At 38.0% G+C, this 25,255-nt stretch overlaps 1 protein-coding gene across 1 annotated transcript in view; it reads left to right on the top strand.

The window, feature by feature from the left end:
• The window catches only part of ANK2 (ankyrin 2), a 355,178-nt gene that overhangs the window by 153,693 nt on the left and 176,230 nt on the right, over nucleotides 1-25,255 (top strand). The window contains 2 exon segments of the mRNA XM_021100703.1: nucleotides 12,474-12,572; nucleotides 15,346-15,444. Of these exon segments, the coding sequence (XP_020956362.1) occupies nucleotides 12,474-12,572; nucleotides 15,346-15,444 (198 nt within the window).

Genomic DNA, 25,255 nt, shown 5'->3' with positions numbered 1-25,255 from the left:
TTAGAAATGAAGGAAATAGGTGCATAGAAAAAGTTCAGCAGTTCCGTATTAAGAAGCAGTTGTCTGTTAAGATGGACGTAATCAGAGGCTACCTGTCTGTTATGAGCCAACAACACACATGCGTGTAACTTGATGCAGGCAATTGATTTTAGTCCAATACTCAGTTTTCTTCCAGCCTTTGCCCTCAGAAATGAAAGGTCTCCAGGGCAGGATGAAAGAGTCCAAAATGCAGATGAGCAAAAGCTCATAAAGCACATCACCTTGGAGCAGATAATCCCTGGCTCTCCACCCCTCCACTCCCCTCACGACCCTGCCCCCCACAAAAAACTGCTGGCAAGAAGGAGAAGAAGAGTCTTTGTGCAGGGTGGAGGGGGCAGTGGGGTTAGTCTGAAATTAGACCCAGCACCTGAGTGGGTAGGCAAAATCATTGATGGGGTGAGAAAGGATGCTACTGCCCTTGGGAAGGAAGTTTATTAGAGAATCTGTGGTGTGATATTTCCCTTAAGTGCCCATGGGAGGCAGAGGAGGGAGTAGGGAGAGAAAGATGCAAGTTACGAGGGAGTTGAGAATATATTTTCTCATCCAAAGCAACCACTAGAAGTTTATCAAGAGATTTGCTATTCCCTTGAAATTCCTTGAAATTCCTCATTTTGACATGAAACTAAAGATGATCTCTACAGCCCTTTTATTAAAAAAAAATTTTTTTTTATCACCACACCATGGCATAGGAAAATGCCACAGCTGCAGCAATGCCAGATCCTTTACCCATTGCTCTGGGCCAGGGATCAAACTTGCACCTCCACAGTGACCTGTGCCTCTGCAGTTAGATTCTTAACCCACTGTGCCACCGTGGGGAACTCCTGCAGCCCTTTTTAAGAATTCTTTTTATCGAGATTTTTATGTTTCTATCAAAGGCTCTAGATTCTTTTGCATCCACAGCTAACAGTTTAGCAACACACAGAAAGGAATGCAAGTCCCCCACACCAGGAGTTTGAAACATTAACAGCACAGGAAAATTAAGAGGTTTAAAAAGGAAGGTCCATGAAGTATACCAATATAAATATGGTAAAAATTAAATTTAGGGAAAAGGGAGGTGAGCACTAACCTATATGAACCAGCTCACAAAGAATGATTTTAGAATTTAAGCTCAGTTGGTTTAGTGAAAAGGACATTTTGCTGAAGGAATAAGACCTAGGTTAGCATATAATCGGTTTCCAATTAATATTCAATAGATGTATAATTAAATAAACATGGACATTGAGCCAGTCACCTAAATTATTCTGAGTCTCCAATTATCCATTCATTCAATGGGAAATAATGACACCTATGATATAAATAATAGTTACTTTATTGCATCCCTACTTTTATAAGCATGCTTTATTGCATGTTCATCACTGTGCTACATGTGTATGTAGTCTTCAAAACATACTTCTCTACCTCGAAGGGAGACCACTTTGGGCTCACATGACCTGTGAGAAAACCCATTGTGTTGTACACACTCATTCAGGAGATGAAATTATGGCTCTGACATTTGCAGTTGGATAGAAGTTAATTAACAAAAAGTTGGGATGACCACACTTGATGATTTCACTCAAACTAGAATAGCTGGGTGACAAAATTCTGGATAAGTACTAACAAGTTTATTCCTTCCAACTTCATCAAAATTGCCATTATAATGTCGCAACAGAAGAAAGGGTGGGGGAAAAAACTGTAACTGCAATGTATACATCTAAGGATAACCTGACCTTGCTGTACAGTGTTAAAATAAAATTAAAAATTAAAAAAATTGCCATTATTTCTTTCAGACAATTTGTAATTCTGTGAGACAGAGTAAAGTTTCTAATACTTAGGAGGGTTCTAGTCATGTCTCCACAAGCCTCTATTCTGCTTTCTAAATGGAAAGACCCAAGTTTCATCAGGGTATGTTTATAAACCATCTCTTGAGGCAGTATTTCTTATACTCGGAGAAGGAGACTTTTAGGGGATCTCTGAGACTACATCTGTATGCTTCAGTTTGAGAAATACTGCATGAAAATTCATGTTCCTTTAAAAGATCCCTTGAAATCAGTCAAGAATGCATCAATCAAGAATGCAAGAATAAGAAATTACTACATGATATTTAATTAAATGTGATCATCCAGATGATCCAGATTGTACTTTTTTAAGATTGGCACTTAAATAAAAATACCAAATTAAAAAAAATTCTCAGACACTTCTGAGAGCCTTAGGAATACATCCAAGGATTCCAGACTGAGAAAAGCCATTTTATCTATTTATTTTTTTTAACTTAAAAAAAATTATTGGAATATAGTTGACTTACAATGTTATGTTAACTTCAGGTGTATGGCCAAGTGAATCAGTTATCCATATACATATGTCTATTCTTTTTCATACTCTTTTCCCATATAGGCCACCCCAGAGTACTTAGTAGATTTCTCTGTGTTATACAGTAGGTCCTTGTTATTTATCTACTTTATATACAGTGGTGTATATATGCCAATCCCCACCTTCCAGTTTTTCCCTCCTCCCACCATTTCCCCTTTGGTAACCATAATTTCTATGCCTGTGGTCTTTTTCTGTTTTGCAAATAAGTTCACTTGTATCATTTTTTTTAGACTCCACATGTGTGATATTATGTAATGTTTGTCTTTCTCTGTCTGACATACTTCACTTAGTATGCTAATCTTTTGGTCCATCCACATTGCTACAAATGGCAATATTTCTTTCTTTTTATGGCTAAGATTCCATTGTGTAAATATTTACCACATTTTCTTTATCCATTTGTCTGTTGATGGACTGCTAGTTTGCTTCCATGTATTGGCTATTGTAAATAGTGCTGCAATGAACATTAGGGTGCATGTATCCTTTTGAATTATGGTTTTGTTCAGATATATGCCCCGGAGTGGGATTGCTAGATCATATGGTAGTTCTATATTTAGTTTTTTAAGGAACCTCCATACTGTTCTCCATAGTGGTTACACCAATTTACATTCCCATCAACAGGAGGGTTCCCAAGAAAAGCCACTTGAGATAAATGCTTCTCTCAGGGTATAATTTGCACTCATATATGTTAATGTTACCCAGCTTCAGCCTCAGAGAGTGCACTTTTCCTGACTGTGCTTCCAAGGGCTAGAGGTGGACGTAGTTGTACCTGACTTGCCCATGTCCTGACTATGTTTACTGACAAAAGGTACAGTGAATGGATGAATGAGGCAAACGCCTTTTTACTGATACATGGTCCATTAGTGCATCCTTTGTAGGAACATTACTGAGTATCCTTCCTCTTATGTTAGGTATTGTGTTTGGTGAAGAGGTTACAAAGGTGAGTAGATTTGACTTTTGTTTATGAGAAGGCTTGTTGGGAAAATAAATAGGAGACACAACACAATCAATTCTGAAAAGAACCCCATTTTGTGATTGTTCAGAGGAGAAAGTGATGAAGCCAGGTTGTGTATCTTCGACAAACTTGAGGTTGATACCATGTGAATGCAGTTTGCAGGAATTGTTTTCTAAGGATGGAAAGCAGAGTGACAGCGTGGTACCTGCAAGACTCCTATAAGCCAGCTTTTGTTGTTTGATGGTTCCCTCCTCACTCCCCATATTCTTCTAGAGCCCAGCAAGTCAAATTTGGCTTATTTTTAATTAAAACCGGGGAAAAAAAGAGGGAGAAAATTAGAAGTCATTGTAAGTCTCTAATGACATTACTAGATTTTTGTACTTGGTTTCCAGTACAATGTTTGGTTTACAGTAAGTGTTCCAACGAGTTCTACTAGGTGAATGCTGGATATTGAGTTATTATTACTCATTGCATTTAAGCTTTGTCTAGTTTATATTAATTGAAAACTCCATACCCTGTTTTTATCCGAGTCTAATATGTTGTCCAAAACTGTTTCCTTGGTTGCGCCTTGCGAGGAGGAAGACACAGCACATATTGGAATGGTCCCTGGAACCTTTTCGGTTTTAATCTCCTTGTTTCCATCCCCTTGAGATCCCGCCACGCTCCCCTCTCTTGCTTCATTCGCACCCTTGGCACCTAGAAGCACATCCATTTCATGTTGTCCTATTAGGGAGTTTTTCACCTTTCATTAAAAAAAAAAAAAATGGGTTGCTGGTTAATTACATTCTCTTTCCCCTGCTTGCCAGTCTTGATAAATTCTATGTTAAAAGGAGAAGATCTAGAGTTCCCGTTGTGGCACAATGGGTTAAGAATCTGACTGCAGTGGCTTGGGTCGCCGCAGAGGCACAGGTTTGATCCCTGGCCAGATGCAGCGGTTAAGGATCTGGCCTTGCCACAGCTGTGGCGTAGGTTGTAGCTGCAGCTTGGATTCAATGCCTGGCCCAGGAACTTTCATACACCACAAGTGTGGCCATTAAAAAAAAAAGAGAGAGAGAGAGAAGGTTCATGTTCTTATTTTATTTTATTTTGGCTGCACCCATGGCATACAGAAGCTCCCAGGCCAGGGATTGAACCTGTGCCACAGAAGTGACAAAGCAGGATCCTTAACTGCCAAACCACCAGATCTGTGTTTTTTTAATGCCCTCATTTAAGATGACTTGATTGAATTAGAGAATGAATCAGTGATACATATACAAAGACAAGGCTTAGTCTCATGGATATTTTCTTTAACTCTTCTGGAAATTATATTCTCATCATTTGTCATCTAAGAAACACAGAATTTTTTCCCGTAACTTAAGGGATCAACCAACCTAACCCCTTTCCTCCATTTTTGCTTTAAACTAAAACTGGCTAAGCTTGGCATGAGCATGATATTGTAACATTCTAGAATTTGTTATAGAATTCCTTTCTAATTTTGATACATTTAGATATTAATGTATCATGTCTAGAGGCCTAAAGGAAATAATTTTTCTCCTTAAATACCGACCTATTATCAGAGGCTGAGATATTTTTATTCTAAAGAATATCAAATAGAGTTAAGGAGAAATTGAGGTCCGAAGAAAATGAAATAAGATTATAATGCAGGGCCCTCAGATTTTTTGTTTTTTATTTTCATTGTAGGGGTTAAGAATGAAGTTTCTGAGCTAGAATCACTAGGTAGTTCATAACCGATAATGTTCAATTTAGAGTTAAGTGAATTAATGCAATTAAAAGCTTATAACTTTGAGTTCCCACTGTGGTCCAGTGGGTTAATTAAGAATACAACCGGAGTGGCTAGGATTTGATCCCTTGCCCGGGAACTTCCATGTGCCATAGGTGCAGCCAAAACAAAACAAAAAACAAACAGAAAGCTAGAACCAAGCATAACACATGAGAATAAATTCTAATGTATTAGTTATTATGTAAATAATTTGCTGGCGACTTTTAAATTTAATGTTTAAATCTCTTTAAACCCTGACTATTTAATGAATAACTCATCATTTTCTTTCTTTGAGCTTCATGTTAATCAGATGTTTTGCTTTGGTGCCTGTATTTAGTACCTATAAGTATTTAGTGCCTCTAAGTATTAAAGAAATAATTTATCATTTCTCTCTAAATTAACTTAAAGAGATGAGACCATGTGAAAATGACATTTAAGTTGGGAGAACTAAAACTCAGTAATAGGAGTTCCCACTGTGACTCAGCAGGTTAAGAACCCAACATAGTCTTCCTTAGGATGCAGGTTCCATCCCTGGCCTTGCTTAGTGGGTTAAGGATCTAGCAATGCCCCAGCTGCGGCATAGGTCGAAGATGCAGCTTGGAACCCGTGTTACTGTGGCTGTGGTGTAGGTCAGCAGCTGCAGCTCTGATTTGACCCCTAGCCTGGGAACCTCCATATGGGACAGGTGTGGCCCAAGGAAGGAAGGAAGGAAAGAGAGAGACAGGAAGGAAGGGAGGGAGGGAGGAAGGAAGGAAGGAAGGAAAAGGAAGGAAGGAGAGGGGAAAAAGAGAGAGAAGGAAGGAAGGAAGAAAAGAAAGAAAGAAAAACTCAGACGTAAAATAGCTCTTTGAATTATTGATAGAATGACTACTTATGGACCAGGTACCCATTTGCTTTTTAGCTCAAAATACTAATTAAAAATAATAATTTCTGCATAAATTAATAATTTTACAAGTGCAGATAAACATTATTTTTTGGACTCAAAAATACTCAATTCAGGAGTTCCCGTCATGGCTCAGTGGTTAATGAATCCGACTAGGAACCATGAGGTTGTGGGTTCGATCCCTGGCCTTGCTCAGTGGGTTAAGGATCTGGCGTTGCTGTGGCTCTTGTGTAGGCCGGTGGCAACAGCTCCAATTCGACCCGTAGCCTGGGAACCTCCATATGCCAAGGAAGTGGCCCAAGAAATGGCAAAAAGACAAAAAAAAAAAAAAAAAAAAAAAAAAAAACCTCAATTCAAGAGAGGTTTGGAGATACTAATTAGAATCAGCAACCATGTTAATCAAAGTGTAATTCCTGTCCATAAATCCTACCCCGATGAAGGCAATACATCAAACTAAGTGAGACTAGTACCTGGCATAGTGCTGTTTTGAGATACAAAAGAACTGGCAATTTTTTACACTAAAGTATTGGTGATACAGCACATACACACACACACACACACACACACGTAGATTGTGACTCTGCTATTATTAAAAATGAAACTAAACAAGACAAAAACCAAAAAAAGTAAAACGTAGAGCGGAATGACATGTTACTTAATTACAATGAGTACTGAGTTTACTCTGTGCTTCTTGTAAATTAGTGAAAAAAAGACAAACATTGAATTATGCACTTTTCCTAAATTAACAATTAGTGAAAACAAGCATAGAAGCTCTTCCTATTACTAAACTTTTTCCTGTTATTGAACTCAACCATAATTTATCAAAAGAACCCATATAAAGTCGACACAAAGACACATTGCTCAAATGGACTTTTCTTATATCCACCTTATGTACAAACCAAACTGTAGTGACATTTCATGATTCATTGAAACCATTTCTGTAGGGACTAGAGAGACCCTGTCCCAGGTATATTGCTTTTTTTTTTTTTTAACTTTAGAATCATAATTTTACCCAGGTATATTGCTTTTGATGATATCCCTGAATCTATCCTGATATAAATCTAGGAGGACGAATAGTTTACTGTTAAACTAATAATTACTGTTTCTGTTAAATAGGGGTTTGTCTCTGAAGACTCTTTGACCAGAACTCAGTAAGCTCATAATAAGTGTTTTAGTAATACAGAAACTGACAGTATCTTATGTTTTGATATAAAAAAAGGACCCAGGTGCCTCAAACCCTGTATGTATGAGAGGCACTCCTGGGAAAGTACTAGGCTCTGCCTTGAATCTGAACCCAAATATAAAAGGTCTGACCAGTTCTGCACATCTGCCTCCTTTCCATCCCATGCCCTACAAGGAGAAAAATATCTAATAACAAAGCATCCTTTGGAATGTGGGCCAGTGTGGCTAATTGACTGTGCTAAGCTAGAGTGTTAGTGTAGCTCCTGTGGGAAATTTGATTTTTTAGAAACATGACCCGAGGGACTCACCAAAATGGGTTAACTGGCAAATACATTCTCAGAGAGGTTGCTGAGTTGTACTTTTGAAAAGGTTTATCTATCACTTTCCATTTTCAACATGATTAATTTGTATGTCAGCTCATATTCAGAAGCTAGAACATTCTGGTTTTAGACCAGTTGATGCTGAGTTGCTTTTTCTGATGACAATTATCCAACATATTCAACTGATAATTAAATATATTTCTGGTTAGAAATTCTAACCAAATAGAGGCAAGCATAAAGAAAGTTGTTTGGCTTCTGTTTCCTGCAGCTGAAGGACATGAGTGCAATATGATAGCAGTCCCAATTTGTATTTTTAAAGAAGGCAGTTTAAGAATTTACAAAATTTAAAATAAGAATTTCATCTATTATCATCTGTATCTTTATAATCACTCTGGTTTCAGTAGCATTAGTGTGATAGAAATCCTAGGAATTCCTGTTGTGGCTCAGTGGTTATTGAACCTAACTAGTATCCAGGAGGATGCGAGTTTCGCTCCCTGGCCTTGGTCAGTGGGTTAAGGATCAGGCATTTCCGTGAGCTCTGGTGTAGGTTGCAGATGAGGCTTGGATTCCAAGTGGCTGTGGCTGTGGTGTAGGCCGGCAGCTATAGCTCCATTTCGACCCCTAGCTTGGGAACCTCCATATGCCATGGGTGTGGCCCTAAAAAGACAAAAGACCAAAAAAAAAAAGAAAGAAAGAAATCCTGAAGACACATGTACATCCTGAATTCGATTTACATACTATATACAATTTAGTTTCTGATCTAGTCCTTATATAAAAACTTTTAATCATATTCTTGTTTTTATTTTTTTAATAAAATGCAACTATATTACAGTGATACGTAGTAGCATATTTGTCCCCTCCCCAAAAGGTACTTTGTTCTCAGAAAAATTCTAACAAACCCTGAGCCTTGTAATTAATTGCAAAGAAAACAGACCAATTATTGATGAAATGTTTTATCCGTTCTATGGATTTAAATGTTTTCTGTTTGTATTTTTTGTGTAGGTGAAAATGGAGTTGGCTAAATTTTGAATTCGTGAAAAGAAAACACTCTGTGGAGTAAACTAAAGATAAATAATTTGGCATTGGAGTCCTCCTTAGGATAACATTCTCCTGAAAGTATTTCATTTAAATATGTATTTGAACTTGCTACATTTTGGGATTGTGTCAACTATATTCTATTTGAGATGGTGTCTTGTTAACTTTATTTGTTAAAAGTTTTTGTCAATATTTATTGAAACATGAGCATAGAAAGTCTAGAGTTCTAGTAGTCTGGTCTACAGCAACTTAAAGGTTTCAGCTGAGCTGATACTGTAGCATGAAAGAGGACTCTCTCCCAGAGGGAAGATTGTGGAGACTGTGCTAAGTACTCTAACCCCCAGAAAAGTGGTCGCTCATGGGATCAAAGAAAAATTTACACCTTTAAAAAATTTTAATCTTCAAACTTATTTTATTACATGCTTTATTTTTTTGCCACACCCATGGCATACAGGAGTTCCCAGGCCAGGGATCGAACCTGTGCCACATCAGTGACCAGAGCCACAGCAGTGACAACACTGGTTCATTAACTCGCTGCACCACAAGGGAACGCCAAACCTTTCTATTTTAAATTTGTAGAAAGTTGCATTGAGAATGCTCTGCTGAGATCATTTTCAAGCCAGTCAAGAGCACCCATTTTAAGTAATGAAGGACTGATGATTTGTTAATAATGCTTGACTCTTTATTAAAAATGGAAACCAGATTCCCTGTAGATTTATCCTACATGCTGCTCATGTTATAAAATTTCAGAGATAAATCAAGACCAGATTCAGGCTGGTATACCTGAGAATAATGGGCCATTGGGGAGCCATTTTTTTCCAAGTCAATTGGCCTGGGGTTTGGGAAATGGATGCTGCAAAAAAGCTCTGATATATTTATTTGCTGATGTGCATAGTGAAATATTTCTGTGACAGAATGGGGAGACATGATCCTGGGGACCATTAAAGAACTAGAAGAGAAGTCATGGGAAAATAGTGAAGACAGGCTTTCTTCTTCTCTTTCTTTTACTCCTCATTCTTCATCTGATTGCAGCTCCGAAGCCATGGACTTAGTTCAGGAAGGTCTGATCTGTGTGGGGTGGTTAAAGGGCTCTAGGAAACTTAAGGTGGGAAATGCTCCATGTTCCCTCAACTGGCAATTTTAATTTACAGGTTAAACTTTTCTTTTTAGGTTAAATAAAAATTGAGAGTTCCCATAGTGACACAGCAGAAACAATCCAACTAGGAGCCATGAGGTTGTGGGTTCGATCCCTGGCCTCGCTCAGTGGGTTAAGGATCTGGCGTGCCGTGAGCTGTGGTGTAGGTTGCAGGTGTGGTTCGGATCTCGCATTGCTGTGGCTATGGCATAGGCCAGCAGCTATAGCTCTGATTAGATCCCTAGCCTGGGAACCTCCATATGCCACGGGTGCAGCCCTAAAAAAGATAATAGATAGAGAGAGAGAGATAAAAATTGACATCAGATACTTTCTAAAAAGTAATTGTGATCCAATGGGAACATTCTAATGGAGTGTGAAAGTCATCAGAAATGAGCTTTTTTTTTTTTAGCTTAATGGAATAGAATTAGAAGAGCAAGTAAAATTAGGAACTTCATAGAAAATGGATCCACACAGATAGTCATACATGGACAGATTCTGTTCTTTGAATAAGACATCTGTATGCTTCTCAAGTCAGAACTTAACTGAATTCTGTGCCATCAGGTTTTAGAAAGAAGATAACACTTCCTGGACAAAATAAATCCAGTTGTTCCTTGGGCAGGCCTCTAGCACCTGGAAAAAGTATCTCCAACCCATGTGTCTCTGTTCCCTTCGGACCAAAATCCTGAAAAATAGAAAGCTTATTAATTCTAGGGACTGCTCAGTCTTTGTCTCTCAAATACATCATTTTGATTATTTACAAATATAGTCTTTACTAAAAGATTGCCTCCGTGCTCTCTTGATTCATTCTTTCCTGCAACAACATTTGTGGAGCAGCCACTATGAATCAGGCTTGGGCTGGGAAGCAGAGAAAGCACTGGACTAGAGGGTCACCAAGGTCCTTTCAACTCTCAGGTTCTGAAATTTCTGATTGCAGGCAGAGGTAGGAACTGGGGAAAGGAAAGGCATCGTCTTAAACATCTTGAAAGGCAAACTTCATTAAATGTTAGTCTGCTAGTCCATTTCGACAGTTCCCAATGACTGGAACATTTGATTCTTACTGACTCAAAGAATGGATCCATTCTCCAGAAACAGCTTAAGTAATGGCTCACGACACAGAGTAAAAGATTCTTTCCTATAAAGCAATAAATGTAATGCTGAAGTTAAAGGCTCTTGAATATCATCAGGCTTGATTAGCTCCTTAAAAACTCCTTGTCTGTGGACATCTTGCTTTCCCTTATCAGTTAGAATGAGTTTACTGTCTGTCTATTTAAATTAAATACTTCCTGTTGCCAAAGAGACTGGGTGTTGAGTCATCAGCCAAGAAAACAACTTTAGAAAGTATTGCTGTCTTGGTCTAGTAAAGGGAGTGCAAATTAACTTTTGCTGTTGTTCCATCTCTCTACAGTCAACACCATTAACATCATTTGCATACTGGTAGAATCCAGAGGTCATAAAACTCCATCCCCTTCAAATTTCTATCAGATCATTGATTCATTTCTTAAATTTTAAAGAATTTCAAAAGTGATTGAATTCTTTTTTTTTTCTTGTCTTTTTGTCTTTTTTTTTTTTTTTTTTTTTTTTTTTTTTTTTTTTTGTCTTTTAGGGCCTCACCAGCAGCATACGGAGGTTCCCAGGTTAGGGATCGAATCCAAGCTGTATGCGCGGGCCTACGCCAGAGCCACAGCAATGTGAGATCCGAGCTGAGCTGCATATGCGACCTACTTCACAGCTCAAGGCAACGCTGGATCCTTAACCCAGATTGAATCCACAACCTCATGGCTCCTAGTCGGGTTCAGTAACCACTGAGCCATGACAGAAACTCCAAAAGTGATTTAATTCTTACTGTTTTGTGCTGGTAACTATATAGAAACCATGATATGAATGTATTAATTGTACAACTGCCTTGGCTATTCGAAGTTAAATATTGGCAGAAAAACCAGAACCATGTTTTGCAAGGAAGTAAATATTACCTTATTTATGAGTCAAATATTAAAGCCTGAATACTTTTAATAAGTAAATCATTAAGTATAAGATGTACATTGACCACAAACAGGAAATTTGCTGGATAGCAATTTGTATTTGTATTTGGCAGTTATATGTGTCACAAGATCTACTTTCAAACTTTATGTCAGTATAGTATGTGTAGATATTATATTTAGTGAAATTTTCAGGGAGTTTTTCCAATGTGGTGGTGAGTAATTTTTCAGGAATTGAGATAGATGGGAACCAGACATTACAGCACTATCAGAGATTATAAGAAAAATTTTTTAATTTTTGAAAAAAAAGCCCCTCAAAATAAATTAGTGACTTAGTGCTAAATATTTTTAAAGTTTACTGTTGCCATTACAAACTCATGTTATCTTAGAAATTGTCCTGCAAAACTTTAGTACCTTTTTATAAAAAGGATATTTCTCTTCCACTTGTTATAAAGTGAGAGGATTTATTTAAAAGCACTTCATGTTCTAGAAACTGGACAGAATTTTACTTCTGGCTGGCACAAGAAATGATACAGAGTTGCTCTTTTTTTTTTTTTTTTTTTCTCTCATTGGAAAAGTAGGTAGGTATTTCTTAGTCTAAAAAGAATTTTGTTGAAATGAAGTTGTCAGACCCTCATCTCTAACATTTTCCTCTTTGCCTCTCTGAATCAAAACCGCTAGAAATTAATCTCTCTGAAATGAAAAGTTTCAAGTTAATGCAACAAGAAAGAGGAAATGAAGGGATCAGGGTCTGTCTGTCCTCTGGGTTTTGTGTTTGAGGAAGATCAGCAATTCTCTGTCTCATCATTTCTCTGCTTCTGAAGCCTTGTTTGCTTCTCCTCTCAGAATGGACTCAACGCTCTCCATCTGGCTGCCAAGGAGGGCCACGTGGGGCTGGTCCAGGAGCTGCTGGGAAGAGGGTCCTCTGTGGATTCTGCTACGAAGGTAATGTTCATGCTGGTAGGGTTTATTTTCTTGGAAAAGAGGAAATGTTTTAAAGCTTCTTTCCCTTGGTTCTGCATTGCAAAATTTTGCGGGAACACCAAGATTCTTAGCAACACGGAACTGAAATGAAACCCTGTCCATCAAACTTTTCAATGTGTGAATTATTTCCATTTGAGGCTTATCGGAGCCTGAAGAATTCTGTATCTCTGTTTTCTCGTATTTTGTCTTTTTCATTTGATTCACGTAGAGACTAGATTAACATAATCCTTTGTAGACAAAAACACCTATTTTCCCAAGGGTAATTCATTTTTTTAAAATAAATCCATGCAGTAAACTTCTCAATAGAAATTTCCATGCTATAATTGAGTTGTTACATCTTTTAATGCAGTCATTTAACTTGGTAAGAGAATATATAGATCTTTTATATGCTAATGGAAAAGAGGTTTTGGGGTCATGGATTGAATTATTAGCATATGATTTTGTCACTGTAATGTGTGTTTGTAAACAAATTGGGCTCATTTTGAAAGAAATGTATAAGGTGCTTGGTACATTAGAAGTTGTTGCTTCCTTGTTTTTTTTTTTTTTTGCTAAAATATATTTGAACTTTGTCTTTGGGGAATCATTTCAGAAACAATAGATATTGTTAAAATGTCACCAGTGGTGACAAACCTTGTCTTTAGAAGGTGAAATTTTAATTTGGAAAAAAACAGTACCCAATCAAAATCAAGCCTCTTACCTGGGCTGTAGTGTAATAATTTGCTTGTGGGAGATGCAGAAAGAGGCAGCAGGAACTCTGAGCTCCAGCTGAGGCACTAGCCTAATCAGGGACAGAGAAAAAGAATGCTGGAATAAATTAGAAATATGGCCAGTTCACCCAGATTTCCAGTAGCTCATGCATGTTTGCCAAAATGTAGGCAACTCTGCTTACCTTACAGTATGCAGCAGTTCTCGCGGAAATCAGAAAACAAAACAAACAAATGAAAACCTCTTTGGCAACTTCAGTGAAGTTAAAATACGCAAGAATTTTTTTACTTTAAACACAAAGAGAGAATAAACATTTTTATTAACCTTTCACCTGACATCAAATAAATGTTAAATCTGTACAGTTGAATGTTTATCAAATTACTTGCTTCTTCTGAGTTACCCATACAACTTATATGGGTAACTCATTAAACAACTTATTAAACAACTACTTTTTCTTGCTTAAGTGTTTATTGGCTATCATTTTTTCCTGTCCTTTAAACGCTATAGATGTTTTAAAATGTAGGTTCACCTTTTTGGGGGCGGAGGGACTATGCCTATGGCATGTGGAAGTTCCTTGGCCTGAAATCAAACGTGTGCCACAGCAGTGGCTAAGCAACAGCAGTGACCACACCAGATCCTTAACCCACTGAGCCATCTGGAAACTCCTATAGGTTCACTTTTAATCACAGATTATAAGTGTAGAATTTTAGATCCAGAAATTTCATTAAAGCTTCTCACTTAAAGAGGAGGCAACTGGAGTTCCCGTCGTTGCGCAGTAGTTAACGAACCCGACTAGGAACCATGAAGTTGCGGGTTTGGTCCCTGCCCTTGCTCAGTGGGTTAACGATCCGGCGTTGCCGTGAGCTGTGTGTAGGTTGCAGATGTGGCTCGGATCCCGCGTTGCTGTGGCTCTGGCGTAGGCCGGTGGCTACAGCTCCGATTAGACCCCTAGCCTGGGAACCTCCATATGCCGCGGGAGCGGCCCAAGAAATGGCAAAAAGACAAAAAAAAAAAAAAAAAAAAGAGGAGGCAACTGAGCCTTCAAAATAGTATGTGAGTAGCCCATAGTGAGTTTGTGGCAAAAAGAGAACTAGTGTTCAAAATTTACAGCTTTGAATTTACAGATTTATTTTTTTATTTTTTCCATCTATTTTAACCACATAATAGGCACCTTTTAATCTCTTAGCCTATGTTTTCTTTTCATGATAGATTTAAATTATTTTCAGTTTTGTTTGGTACAGTAGGTAGTAAATTTTGATGTAGCAAATGGTAGAATATATTTGGAACATTGTATAAGTCATGTAAAATTTACTATTTTATTCCCCAAATATTTTGAACAGCCATATGTTCTAATGACCATAGACAATTCATAGAACTATGAATTGTCAGTTTCTCTACCACTTAAAATTCCTAAGTTTCTCTGCAAGGTGAACTAAATTCAATGGTTCAGATAAACATTGTTTTGTTTTCATTTGTTTTTTCTTTTTTAGGGGCTATTCCTATGGCATATGCAAATTCCCAGGCTAGGGGTCAATTGGAGCTGCAGCTGCCAGCCTATGCCACAGCCACAGCAAGGCGGGATCTGAGCCGCATCTTCGACCTACACCACGACTCACGGCAATGCCGGATCCTTAACTCACTGAGTGAGGCCAGGGATCAAACCCGCGTTCTCATGGATACTAACTAGTTGGGTTCGTGACAGTATAACATGAATGGTAATATTGTCACATATACACACATGCATACAGGCACACCCCCCCCCCAAATTATTCGCTTCTGCAAGAACCCCGCTTCTTCCGTGTTCTTAACACTAAAACAAAAGTGTGGAGCACGTAGAAGGAAGATCCTGTGTGGGATGGCCAATGTTTTGATGGTAAAAATGACCTTCTCTCAAGGTGGGCTGCTATCTTGATAGAATGACAAGTTTTAACCACTTAATGTCATCAGCAAAATTGATAATGCCTGTGCATTTTGACTTCGACAAAATCTGGAAGCCTCTAACATTTTCTGCTTTGTTTCTCCAAAACAGAAAGGAAATACTGCTCTTCACATTGCGTCCTTGGCTGGACAAGCAGAAGTTGTCAAAGTCCTTGTTAAGGAAGGAGCCAATATTAACGCACAGTCTCAGGTATGACATTCCGATCTTCTCTGATGTAAATGAATGTACATTGGATCAGTTCATGAAATGGGTTTAATGACTTTAGCCAGCTCTCAAGAAGATAAATTTACTATAAACACTCTAATTTATTTCAGCCAATTTTTTTTTTTATTAACTCAGCCGTGCGGTTCTTAGTTTCTTAACGTATTATGATCGTTCTCTTAATATAACTGAAAATTTGACAAGCGCACAGTCTATCATTGTCTTTAAGTGCATTAAAAAAGAATCTATAGTGCTTTTTTCTAGAAAGACAGTGACATCTGTGAAAGATGAATTATTCACGTAAGTTGTGTTGCTCTGTAAAAGCCTTTTCTCTCCTTAAATTTTAAAAATTCTCAAAAGATTAGTATTCCAGTGGGAAATCTGCTATATAAGTGGGAATCACACTATTTTTGGATACTTCACATGTCAAATGTGGGCTTTCCAAACGCCTAAGGGAAGCAGTGGGCTTTCTGATCTCCTAAGGAAGTAGGAAAAGCAGGAAAATTCAAGATCCACAGCCTTATGTGGCACATAATAACAATTATATAGGACAGGAAATGATATTCTTAAAATGAAATTAAGAACAATTGTAAAAGAGTAACCAAAATACATCATACTATAAACTCGATCCCTATTTCCTTTTCTGCTTGAAAGGGAAAGAAAATACTGCTTTACCCAAAGCTTTCTTCTTGGTATCTATCATGTATTTATGCAGAAATTGAAGTGCATATCTTCATAATCAAATCCATTCCTTCTGTCTGTTTTTGAAAGTTTTTAGCCTTTCTAATAACATAGGCCTCACCATGGTGGCTGTTGGCAAAATAAACCGTTTCTTCTCTATCCGTTCCTTGGGATAACCTCACCAGCATGCCTTTGAAGGCCTTTATATAGGAATAACTATTACCTATTCTGTTTACTCATTCATCGTGCAGATATGGCTCTAGTTGTATAAATGGCTTAAGGTCTAGATCCATAAAACACGATGGGAAAATTTAGACTCACCCTCTTCTCTTTAACCTTAATTGTAGGGAAGAATTTGTTGAAAATTATGACAGACGAGGCATTATCCATTTTTATCTCTATAATATCATACTGTTTTAAATAACTACACTTCCCACTTACAACCCAAAGTTTTAGTTAAATGCACATCCATGTTTTAACACTATTGAGAATAGGCCATATTTTAAAATCTTTATTAAATGAAAAAAACTTGATTGGGGGAGTTCCCATCGTGGCGCAGTGGAAACGAATCCGACTAGGAACTAGGAGGTTGCGGGTTCGATCCCTGGCTTTGCTCAGTGGGTTAAGGATCCGGTGTTGCTGTAGCTGTGGGGAAGGCTGGCAGCTGTAGCTCCGATTGGACCTCTAACCTGGGAACCTCCATATACCTTGGGTGTGGCCCTAAAGAGGAAAAAAAAAAAAACTTGACTGGTATCATCTGTAAAGAACTTGTGTATATTCTTTGAAATATGTTGAGATCTTAGGCTTAGAGACATAGGACACTTCAAAATTGACTGCTTCAAAGGAAGGGATAAAAACTTTTCTTCATAGCTAGAGAACATCTTTTTTCTCTAGAGCAAAGGTTCTCCAGCTTTAGCCTGTCACCTTCAGGGCTTGTTAAAACATATTTCTGAGCCCCGCTTTAGAGTTTCTCATTTAGTTCTGGCGAGGGGCCTGGGAATTTCCATTCCTCACAAGTTCTCAGGTAATGCTGATGCTGCTGGTCCCGGGACCGTGCCTTTTCTGGTTGTGAGAACCAGAAAAAGGGCATAGGAATCCCAGATGCACAACATAAATAACTGCTTTAGAGGATGTAAGAGAAAACTGGGTGTAAAAATTGCAGTAAGGTTGTCTAAATATAGGTTCCACTGCATGCATGAATCAGTAGCGTGGATACTTGAAAAAGCATGGAAATGAAAGCCTTCCATTGCCTGTAGAAGGTTCCTTTTGATGGGAGGTTCACGTATATGTTGGCGCTATTCATATCTATAAAAAGGACTTGGTTGCTTTCCTCAAAATGACTGGTCGAACATAGTCATTTCATAAAAGCTGACAGGTGGCAAATGTTGCAAGGTAAGAAGTTGTTAAAAGTTTTATCAGTTATTATGCTATGTTTATTCAACATGTATATGCCTTGGAGGCTTTTCAAGGAGAGCAAGCTAAAGTTATTTAGTCAATAATTTGCTTTCCAGGGTCAGTAAGGGCTGTTGTTTATAGTCACAATCATGCCAGATTGTAACAGACCTTACAGAAAGATTTGTATTAGTGTTAGATTAAAATAATCTTTATGTGTAGTGTATTCAGTTAGCTCGATTTAGATTTATATCGTCAGGCATCCTGACAGATGGCTTCACCCTAATTTTCATATTGTGAGAAAGTTTTAGAGTGAGAAAAATTCATAATTAAAATGTATGGTGTTTTTCTAACTGACTGAGTCCCTTGATAAGATCTGTAACATTTTTGGCTGTATTAAATTTTGGTAGCTATCATTACCAGTTAACAACATGAACATGTGCTGGTGCTGCCAAGAAAATCAGGCCTGAGAAATCTCCCCTCTTCAATTTTCTCCACAAATATGTGTCTTCTTATTCCTCATATAAGAATATTTTTTTCTAGATCTTTATTATAGTCTCCAATAAAATCATTAAAATCAGAACAGCCACTGTAATAGAACAAAGTAACTTAAAATAGGTATTTGGCTTTTGATTTTACAAAGAAAACTGGCTTATGTTGTATATGCTTTACCACAGCTTGAAAAAAAAAAAGCAAACTGGATCCTAGAATAGGTGATAGCTCTGTGCTGCTAAAGGAAATTTTGGGGAGTTCTCGTGATGGCTCAGTGGTAATGAACACTATTCCGTTTCCATGAGGATGCAGGTTTGATCCCTCACCCCTGCTCAGTAGGTTAAGGATCCAGTGTTGCCATGAGCCGGCTTGTAGGTCATAGACGTGACTTGGATCCTGCATTGCAGTGGCTGTGGTATAAGCTGGCAGTGGTGTAGGCTGGCAGTGGCAGCTTTGATTCGACCTCTAGCTGGGAACTTCCATATGCCACAAGTGTGGCCCTAAAAAGATGAAAAAAAAAAAAGAAAGAAAAAGAAATTCTGGAACACGGGTAGGGTAGAACTTATTGTCAACTGCAGCTCTCTGTCTTCTACCTTATTCAATGGAGTCTGTGCCATTTGAGTCTCCTGATAGTTATATGCAGAGGAGAATGTGATTTCATATAAGAAAGGGTGGGCTTGAAGCTCCCTGAGACTCTTTTAGAAGTGTGTTTCCAGAGAGCTGAGTCTGGATTGGAATAGATTCCAAAAGCTGAAGAACTACAGTCCAATTGGAATATCTTGCATCTAGACTCTTAATTTTAATGTGTTTTCATGTGTTGTTTCATCTCACTTTATCCTTGTAATGCTGTGAATCAGCAATGATTATTCTCATTTTGGATATGGGGAAAATCGAGGCACAAATAGGAAAACCAAGGTCTTATAACACATGAGTGCTGGAGCCACAAACCCATGGCCATTTGGTCTGGACCCTTTTCTTAGGACAATCCTGAGCATACTTTACTGTTCCCCATGTAGCTGTCTCTGCACCTTCTGTCTTCTCTAGGGAGGCCCAAGACCCTACTTACCTCCCACAAGAGTCAGGTCCATGGCTTAAATGCCATCCATTCTCTCCTGGTCTGGTCACTCAGATGCTGGGAATACTAAAAGCATTCCGCAAACGCTTGGGCAATTACCACGTGAGACGATTCATGAGCACCATACCCCTTAACCGGAGTGTTCTTTTACCAGTTTTTAAGATGTGGAAGACTTTATATTTTCTTAAATATGGTTTGTGATCGTTTTGGTTTATGTTTCTTATCTATGACCACACTGTTCTTCCTTTTTCTGGGAATTTCTTATGTTTTCAGTCCTTTTATGAGGACTTTGGGAGCACTGTATTTTTCTTTTGCTTTTATTTTAATGGTAAGTGAGTCCAAATATGATATTCTGATTTGGTATTCTTGATACATATTTTACTGAATTTACTTCTGTTTTCCTTGAATCCTTTGGCCTATTTTATGCCTACCATTCTTTGTTCTTTCAATCCTGGAAGTTTCATTCCAGAAGAAGTCTTTCCTCTTGGTAACACACACATGATTAGGCCATTGTTTTATTAGCTTCCAGATGTTCAGACCATGGCCATTAATTGCAAGTTCAAGACTACATGACCATTGATTATACCTCCAGAAATTTAGGGGTGCATATATCCACTATATGCAATGATAAATGTCTTTTCAGGGGTTGCTTCCAAGAGTTTTTCTTCATTGGCCCTTGCCCACTGTCACAAATAATTTGAATTGGGCTGTGAAGAGGAAGAAAACCTACACAGTTGGCCAGCATGGCCGTTACACTGAATTGTTTCCCATATGGCTGTAGAACCATCCTTGGCTCTCAAAACAAAAACTCATAATGGAGCATTCTGTTCTGTCACACACACACACACACACACACACGCACACAAGTATAGAATAGGATACATGATCACAGATTCCAAGAAAGATTTTGTTTTCAACTTCTCCTCCTAAATATATACATATGGTTCTTTCTTAATAGGGTTCTTGGTTTTTAAATTGGGATAATTACTATTGTAATACAGACTCTCTAAAGTTAAGATGATAGCATGTACTTGCATTTAACCAGAGATAAGAAAGAAGTCAGGATACTTTTTGTTGTCTTTTTGACTCTGAAAAGCAGTTTATTGGGTGATTACAAGTTTGCAAGAGCATCTGTGTTCCTCGGCATTCCAAGCTAAAAAGAGGAAATATTCATTCTCCAGTATGCTTGGTGACATGATGAAAATTGATGTCTTTAAAAATCTGCATTGAGTGGAATTATTATTCAAGATCCTCATAGAATTCTAACATTGCAATTACTAGCCTGCTAAATATACACACACATCTGAAAAGACATGATATTTTCATTTGCAATAAAATCATGCAATTAAATTTTTTTTGACATAAAACTCATACATGTATTTTGCCTTTATGCTTTATCTGGGGACAAGTAGGGTGGAAAGACTGAAAGCTAGCTGTCATTTTGTCCTGAAATGTGAATTAATTAATTCATAAGCATCATCAAATCTAAATCTTTGGTAGATGGCCTATTTATCCCTTCACTGGCCTATTCAAGTCAAATATTATTGCATTTTTTTTTTTTTGTCTTTTGTCTTTTTAGGGCTGCACCTGTGGCATATGGAGGTTCCCAGGCTAGGGGTCTAATCGTAACTATTGCTGCCGGCCTATGCCAGGGCCATAGCAATGCCAGATCCGAGCCTCATCTGTAACCTACACCACACCTCATGGCAACACCGGATTCTTAACCCACTGAGCAGAGCCAGGGATCGAACCTGCAACCTCATGGTTCCTAGTCTGATTCGTTTCCGCTGCACCGTCAGGAACTCTATATTACTGCATTTTAAAGGAACTAATTTGTAGTAAGACTTGTTGGGAGAAGAGTAAAATGGCAAAAATAGCTCTAAATTTATCTTAATTGAGTTGAAATTTCATAAAAAGACCCTTCTTTTTCTCTCCTGAGTTAATATGGAAAACAAGCTGCTCTGACAGTAAATAGTTCAAACAGTACTGGAGCAATCTGCCTCTTCAGATCACACAGCTCCACATGTACATTCCACGGCAACTAAGATGCTAGGTGAAACCATCAAGAAGATCTCCAAACAATGATCCTTTATGATGAAGATCACAAAACAAAGCAAAATTGTAAAAAATGACACTAAATAAAGCTTACCAAGAGAAAATTGTTGGAAGTCATTGTTCACTCCCTCCCTCCCTCCCTCAGTCACCCAGCAGGTATTTAAGAATTTGATGTGTGCTCTCTAATACCTGCTAGAGATACCATGATGAGATGGGGCTGGGGGTGGTGGAGTCTGAGGAAGTGATGACTAAACTGCTCTCTTAAAAAAAAAAAAAAAAAAGAAAAACCCAGAAGTTTCCGTCGTGGTGCAGAGGAAACGAATCCAACTAGGAACCATGAGGTTGTGGGTTCTATCCCTGGCCTCGCTCAGTGGGTTAAGAATCCAGCATTGCCATGAGCTGTGGTGTAGGCTGCAGATGTGGCTTGGATCGGGTGTTGCTGTGTCTCTGGTGTAGGCAGGCAGCAACAGCTCCAATTAGACCCCTAGCCTTGGAATCTCCATATGCTGCAGGTTTGTGCCCCCCTCCCCAAAAAAAACCAAAAACCAAAAACCCATAGACAATTTTATTTTTTTAATTTGCTCCTCTCCCCCCAGATATATTGAGGTATAATTGATGAATAAAATTGTATACAAAGTGATGATTTTTATACATATACTTTGTGAAAGGATCCCCCCCTCCACCCATTGATTTAATTAACAATCCGTCACCTCACATATTTCTTTCTTTTTTTGGAAAGAATGTTTAAGTTATATTCTTCTAGAAAATTTCAATTATACAGGTGTTATCAGCTGTAGGCACCATGTTATACATTAGATCCTCAGGCCTTATTCATAAAACTGAAAGTTCATACACTTTTGCCAGCTTCATTTCTTTCATCCCTCAGCCCCTGGCAATTACTTTTCCATCTTCTGTTTCTATGAATTTGGCTTCTTTCCCCTGAGATTCCATATATAAATGCTACCGTGTGGTATTGGTCTGACTTATTTCATTTAGCATAATGTCCTCCAGTGATTTCTTCTCTTAAAGAAAGGAACTAATATGAAAATGAGGGGTAAGAGGAAATGAAGTATGCTAAGGGAAAATGAAATGGTACATGTAAGCGCCTAAAAGAAATCTAGGCGCTGAAACATTAAGGGAAAATGTGGTATATAGGAAGCCTGAGAGGGAAAGTCAGATGCTCTGGGACCTTGTGAGCCATATTAAGGGTTTTGTTTTAAGATGTTTATCCTAAGCCCAATATGAGGTGGAGGTGGGAGGTAAAACAAGGTCAGAGTTGGATTTTGATGAGGGAACAATTTCAAGGGAGAACAGGAAAGATGCAAAGCAAACTGGAGACTATTCCTGAGGTCAACACTAGACAGTAGGTAATACCAGCTTAGAATGGAGTGCTGGTGGTTGGGGTGATAGAGAAAGGGAGCTGCTTTGAGAAAGAGGTAGGACTTACCAGGACCTTTTAAACCAATCAGAGATTTGCAACCTCTACTCATAAACCTATTTTAATTGTTCTGAATAAAAATGGATTCTCCTGTCAGTGTGCCTAGCATGTAGTGTAGCTAATGACTAACATTCTAACAAACACGGATTTGTTTGTTGTTCCCCTCTGTAATTCACTAGCATTTGATAACCTGACTGGCTGCAAAGTCTTTAGAGATAGCCCTTCTTTTCCTTCCTTATGCTAATGTTTCATTGATTAGCAAACGAACCACTTTGCATTTTGGAGCTAGGTTCCATGTTTACAACATCTCCCATAGATACTTTGGTGTTCTCTCTTTTCTGAAGTTGTTTGAAAAGCTTTTGCTCCTGTAAATTAGAATGGTGCTTTGCGCTTTAACAAAAACTATAGAGGCAATAGGATGGGGACAGGACTCTATTTTGAGGATAAGTCTCCCATGAATGAACTGTTACGTATTTTTGCTTTATTTTGGGAGTGCGAGTTCCTTGCATTCTCCCCATACTATGACCCTCACTCATTATTTTAGTATAGAACTGAAAGGGAGTATTAGAGACAGCATGTCTATAGCAGTTACTGTAGGAATCTGAAGCCCACAGAGTCAAGTGGCTTGCCTAGAGTCATGTTGGTGACTCTGGTCTTGTGATATCCTGTTAAATACTCCATGAGACTTGAGTGTCCGGCTGTCTATCTTTTTTCTGTCTGTTTTAACTTCACAAGTAGCATGTGAATTTATTCTTATTTTAAGTAATCAAAACAATGCAAAACTGTCTGTAACAAAAAGGCACAGTTCCTCTTTCCCAGGCTCTTCCTCAGAAGTCATTATTTTTTTAGTTTCTTTCTATGCAGTTAATTCCCTTTACACTATATTATGAGGGTTCATAAGCCATTACATGTTAATGGAATTTTTCAGGTATGTCTGTCTAAAACTCTGAAAAGCACAAGGGAATTTATCGAGAGTATTTTATTATTCCTCACTGTGTTATTTGCACAGAGATCACGTGCTGCTTTCTCCATTTTGTAGAGAGGAAACTGTGAGTTTAGACAACACTCTTGGTCCTAAGTGATTTTGTTTATACCCCAAACATTGATTCATTGCAGAACCATATTTAAATATTAGCATCTATGTTATGTCTTAATTTTTTAAACTTTAATATGTGGTACAGTTCATCATAATTCTTTTTCAAGTATTATTCCAACCAATATCTTAAGTGCACATTTTATTTCTTAATTGGGAAGATTTGCCCAATAATTTAGTGAACATGGTCAATACTATAAATCTGTATACAAATATATTACACCATTAGAACTGAAATCTCTGATTATTTCTACTCTTTGTACTTGAATCCATGAGATTGAATACACATTTTCAAGACATTAAAATTGTCCGAGACCTCTTTTGACATTGCATGGGTAGGCAGCATAGTGAAGTAGATAAGAATACACATTCTGAAGCTAGAGTATCAAGCTCATCTACTTTCTACTCATGTAGCCATGCTTCAGTGCCTTCCTCTCTGAAAGGGGCAGGATAATAACAGTACCTCCCTCGTAGAAATTGTTGTGAGGGAGTTCCCATCGTGGCACAGTGGTTAACGAATCCGACTAGAAACCATGAGGTTGCGGGTTCGGTCCCTGCCCTTGCTCAGTGGGTTAACGATCTGGCGTTGCCGTGAGCTGTGGTGTAGGTTGCAGACGCGGCTCGGATCCGCGTTGCTGTGGCTCTGGCGTAGGTCAGTGGCTACAGCTCCGATTAGACCCCCTAGCCTGGGAACTTCCATATGCCGCGGGAGCGGCCCAAAGAAATAGCAAAAAGACAAAAAAAAAAAAAAAAAAAAAAAAAAAAGGAAAAGAAATTGTTGTGAGAATTAGACCAGTTAATCCATGTGCAGCACTTAGGACACTGCCTGGTGTGAAAACTCAGTGACTGTTAGCTGTCATATTGCCAGATTCGGTGATGGTGCCTTTGTGCAAGAGGGGCGCTTCTGCACATGGCTGCCTGTTCTTATCACAGTGAAGAATGTAACAAAGTCAGTTCACTGATGTAGGTTAAGAGATTGCAACTAAAAGTGAAATCTATAGTTTGCATAAGTGGCTTTTCCACATACCTTCTGGAACACTGTTAATTTGAGTGCATAACGTTGCATTCTCCTAAGCACAGATGCAACAGTGATTTACTAGTTCAAGTAAGCCAGTGGTCAGGACTTCTAGTATATAAACATTGATCACCTAGAGACCCTTGCAGCTTCCTACTAATGGGTTAATGAATGAGAAGTTTCAATCTAGACATTCTGGATAGGTGAAAATTGAAGTACGTGACTAATAAAATATGGCTATAGCTAAATATTATTTTTGAAAATCGCTTTTAGAGGCAAATTCCAAATGTGGAAAATTCTAAATGGAGTATCATAAACCTGAAAAGTATTGTTTACATCTGCTTATGGTACAATAGTAAAAAAATTTTTCAAGTATCTAAAATATATTAGTGCACCTTAGCACAAAGTATCACTGAGGCTAAAGTCATAAGTTGAAGGTGTAGAAAAACAACTTTAAATTGTTTAAAAAACATCCAGTGTATAGATATGGGTTGATTTATTATCATTTAAATGATACTTTAAACATGTATTTAAATTAATAAATAACTTAAAATTAAA

The sequence above is a fragment of the Sus scrofa genome, chromosome 8 (genome assembly GCF_000003025.6).
Source record: "Sus scrofa isolate TJ Tabasco breed Duroc chromosome 8, Sscrofa11.1, whole genome shotgun sequence".
Lineage (NCBI taxonomy): Eukaryota > Metazoa > Chordata > Mammalia > Artiodactyla > Suidae > Sus > Sus scrofa.
Note: the sequence above shows the minus strand (reverse complement) of the source record. Positions and strands in the feature narration are given on the sequence as shown.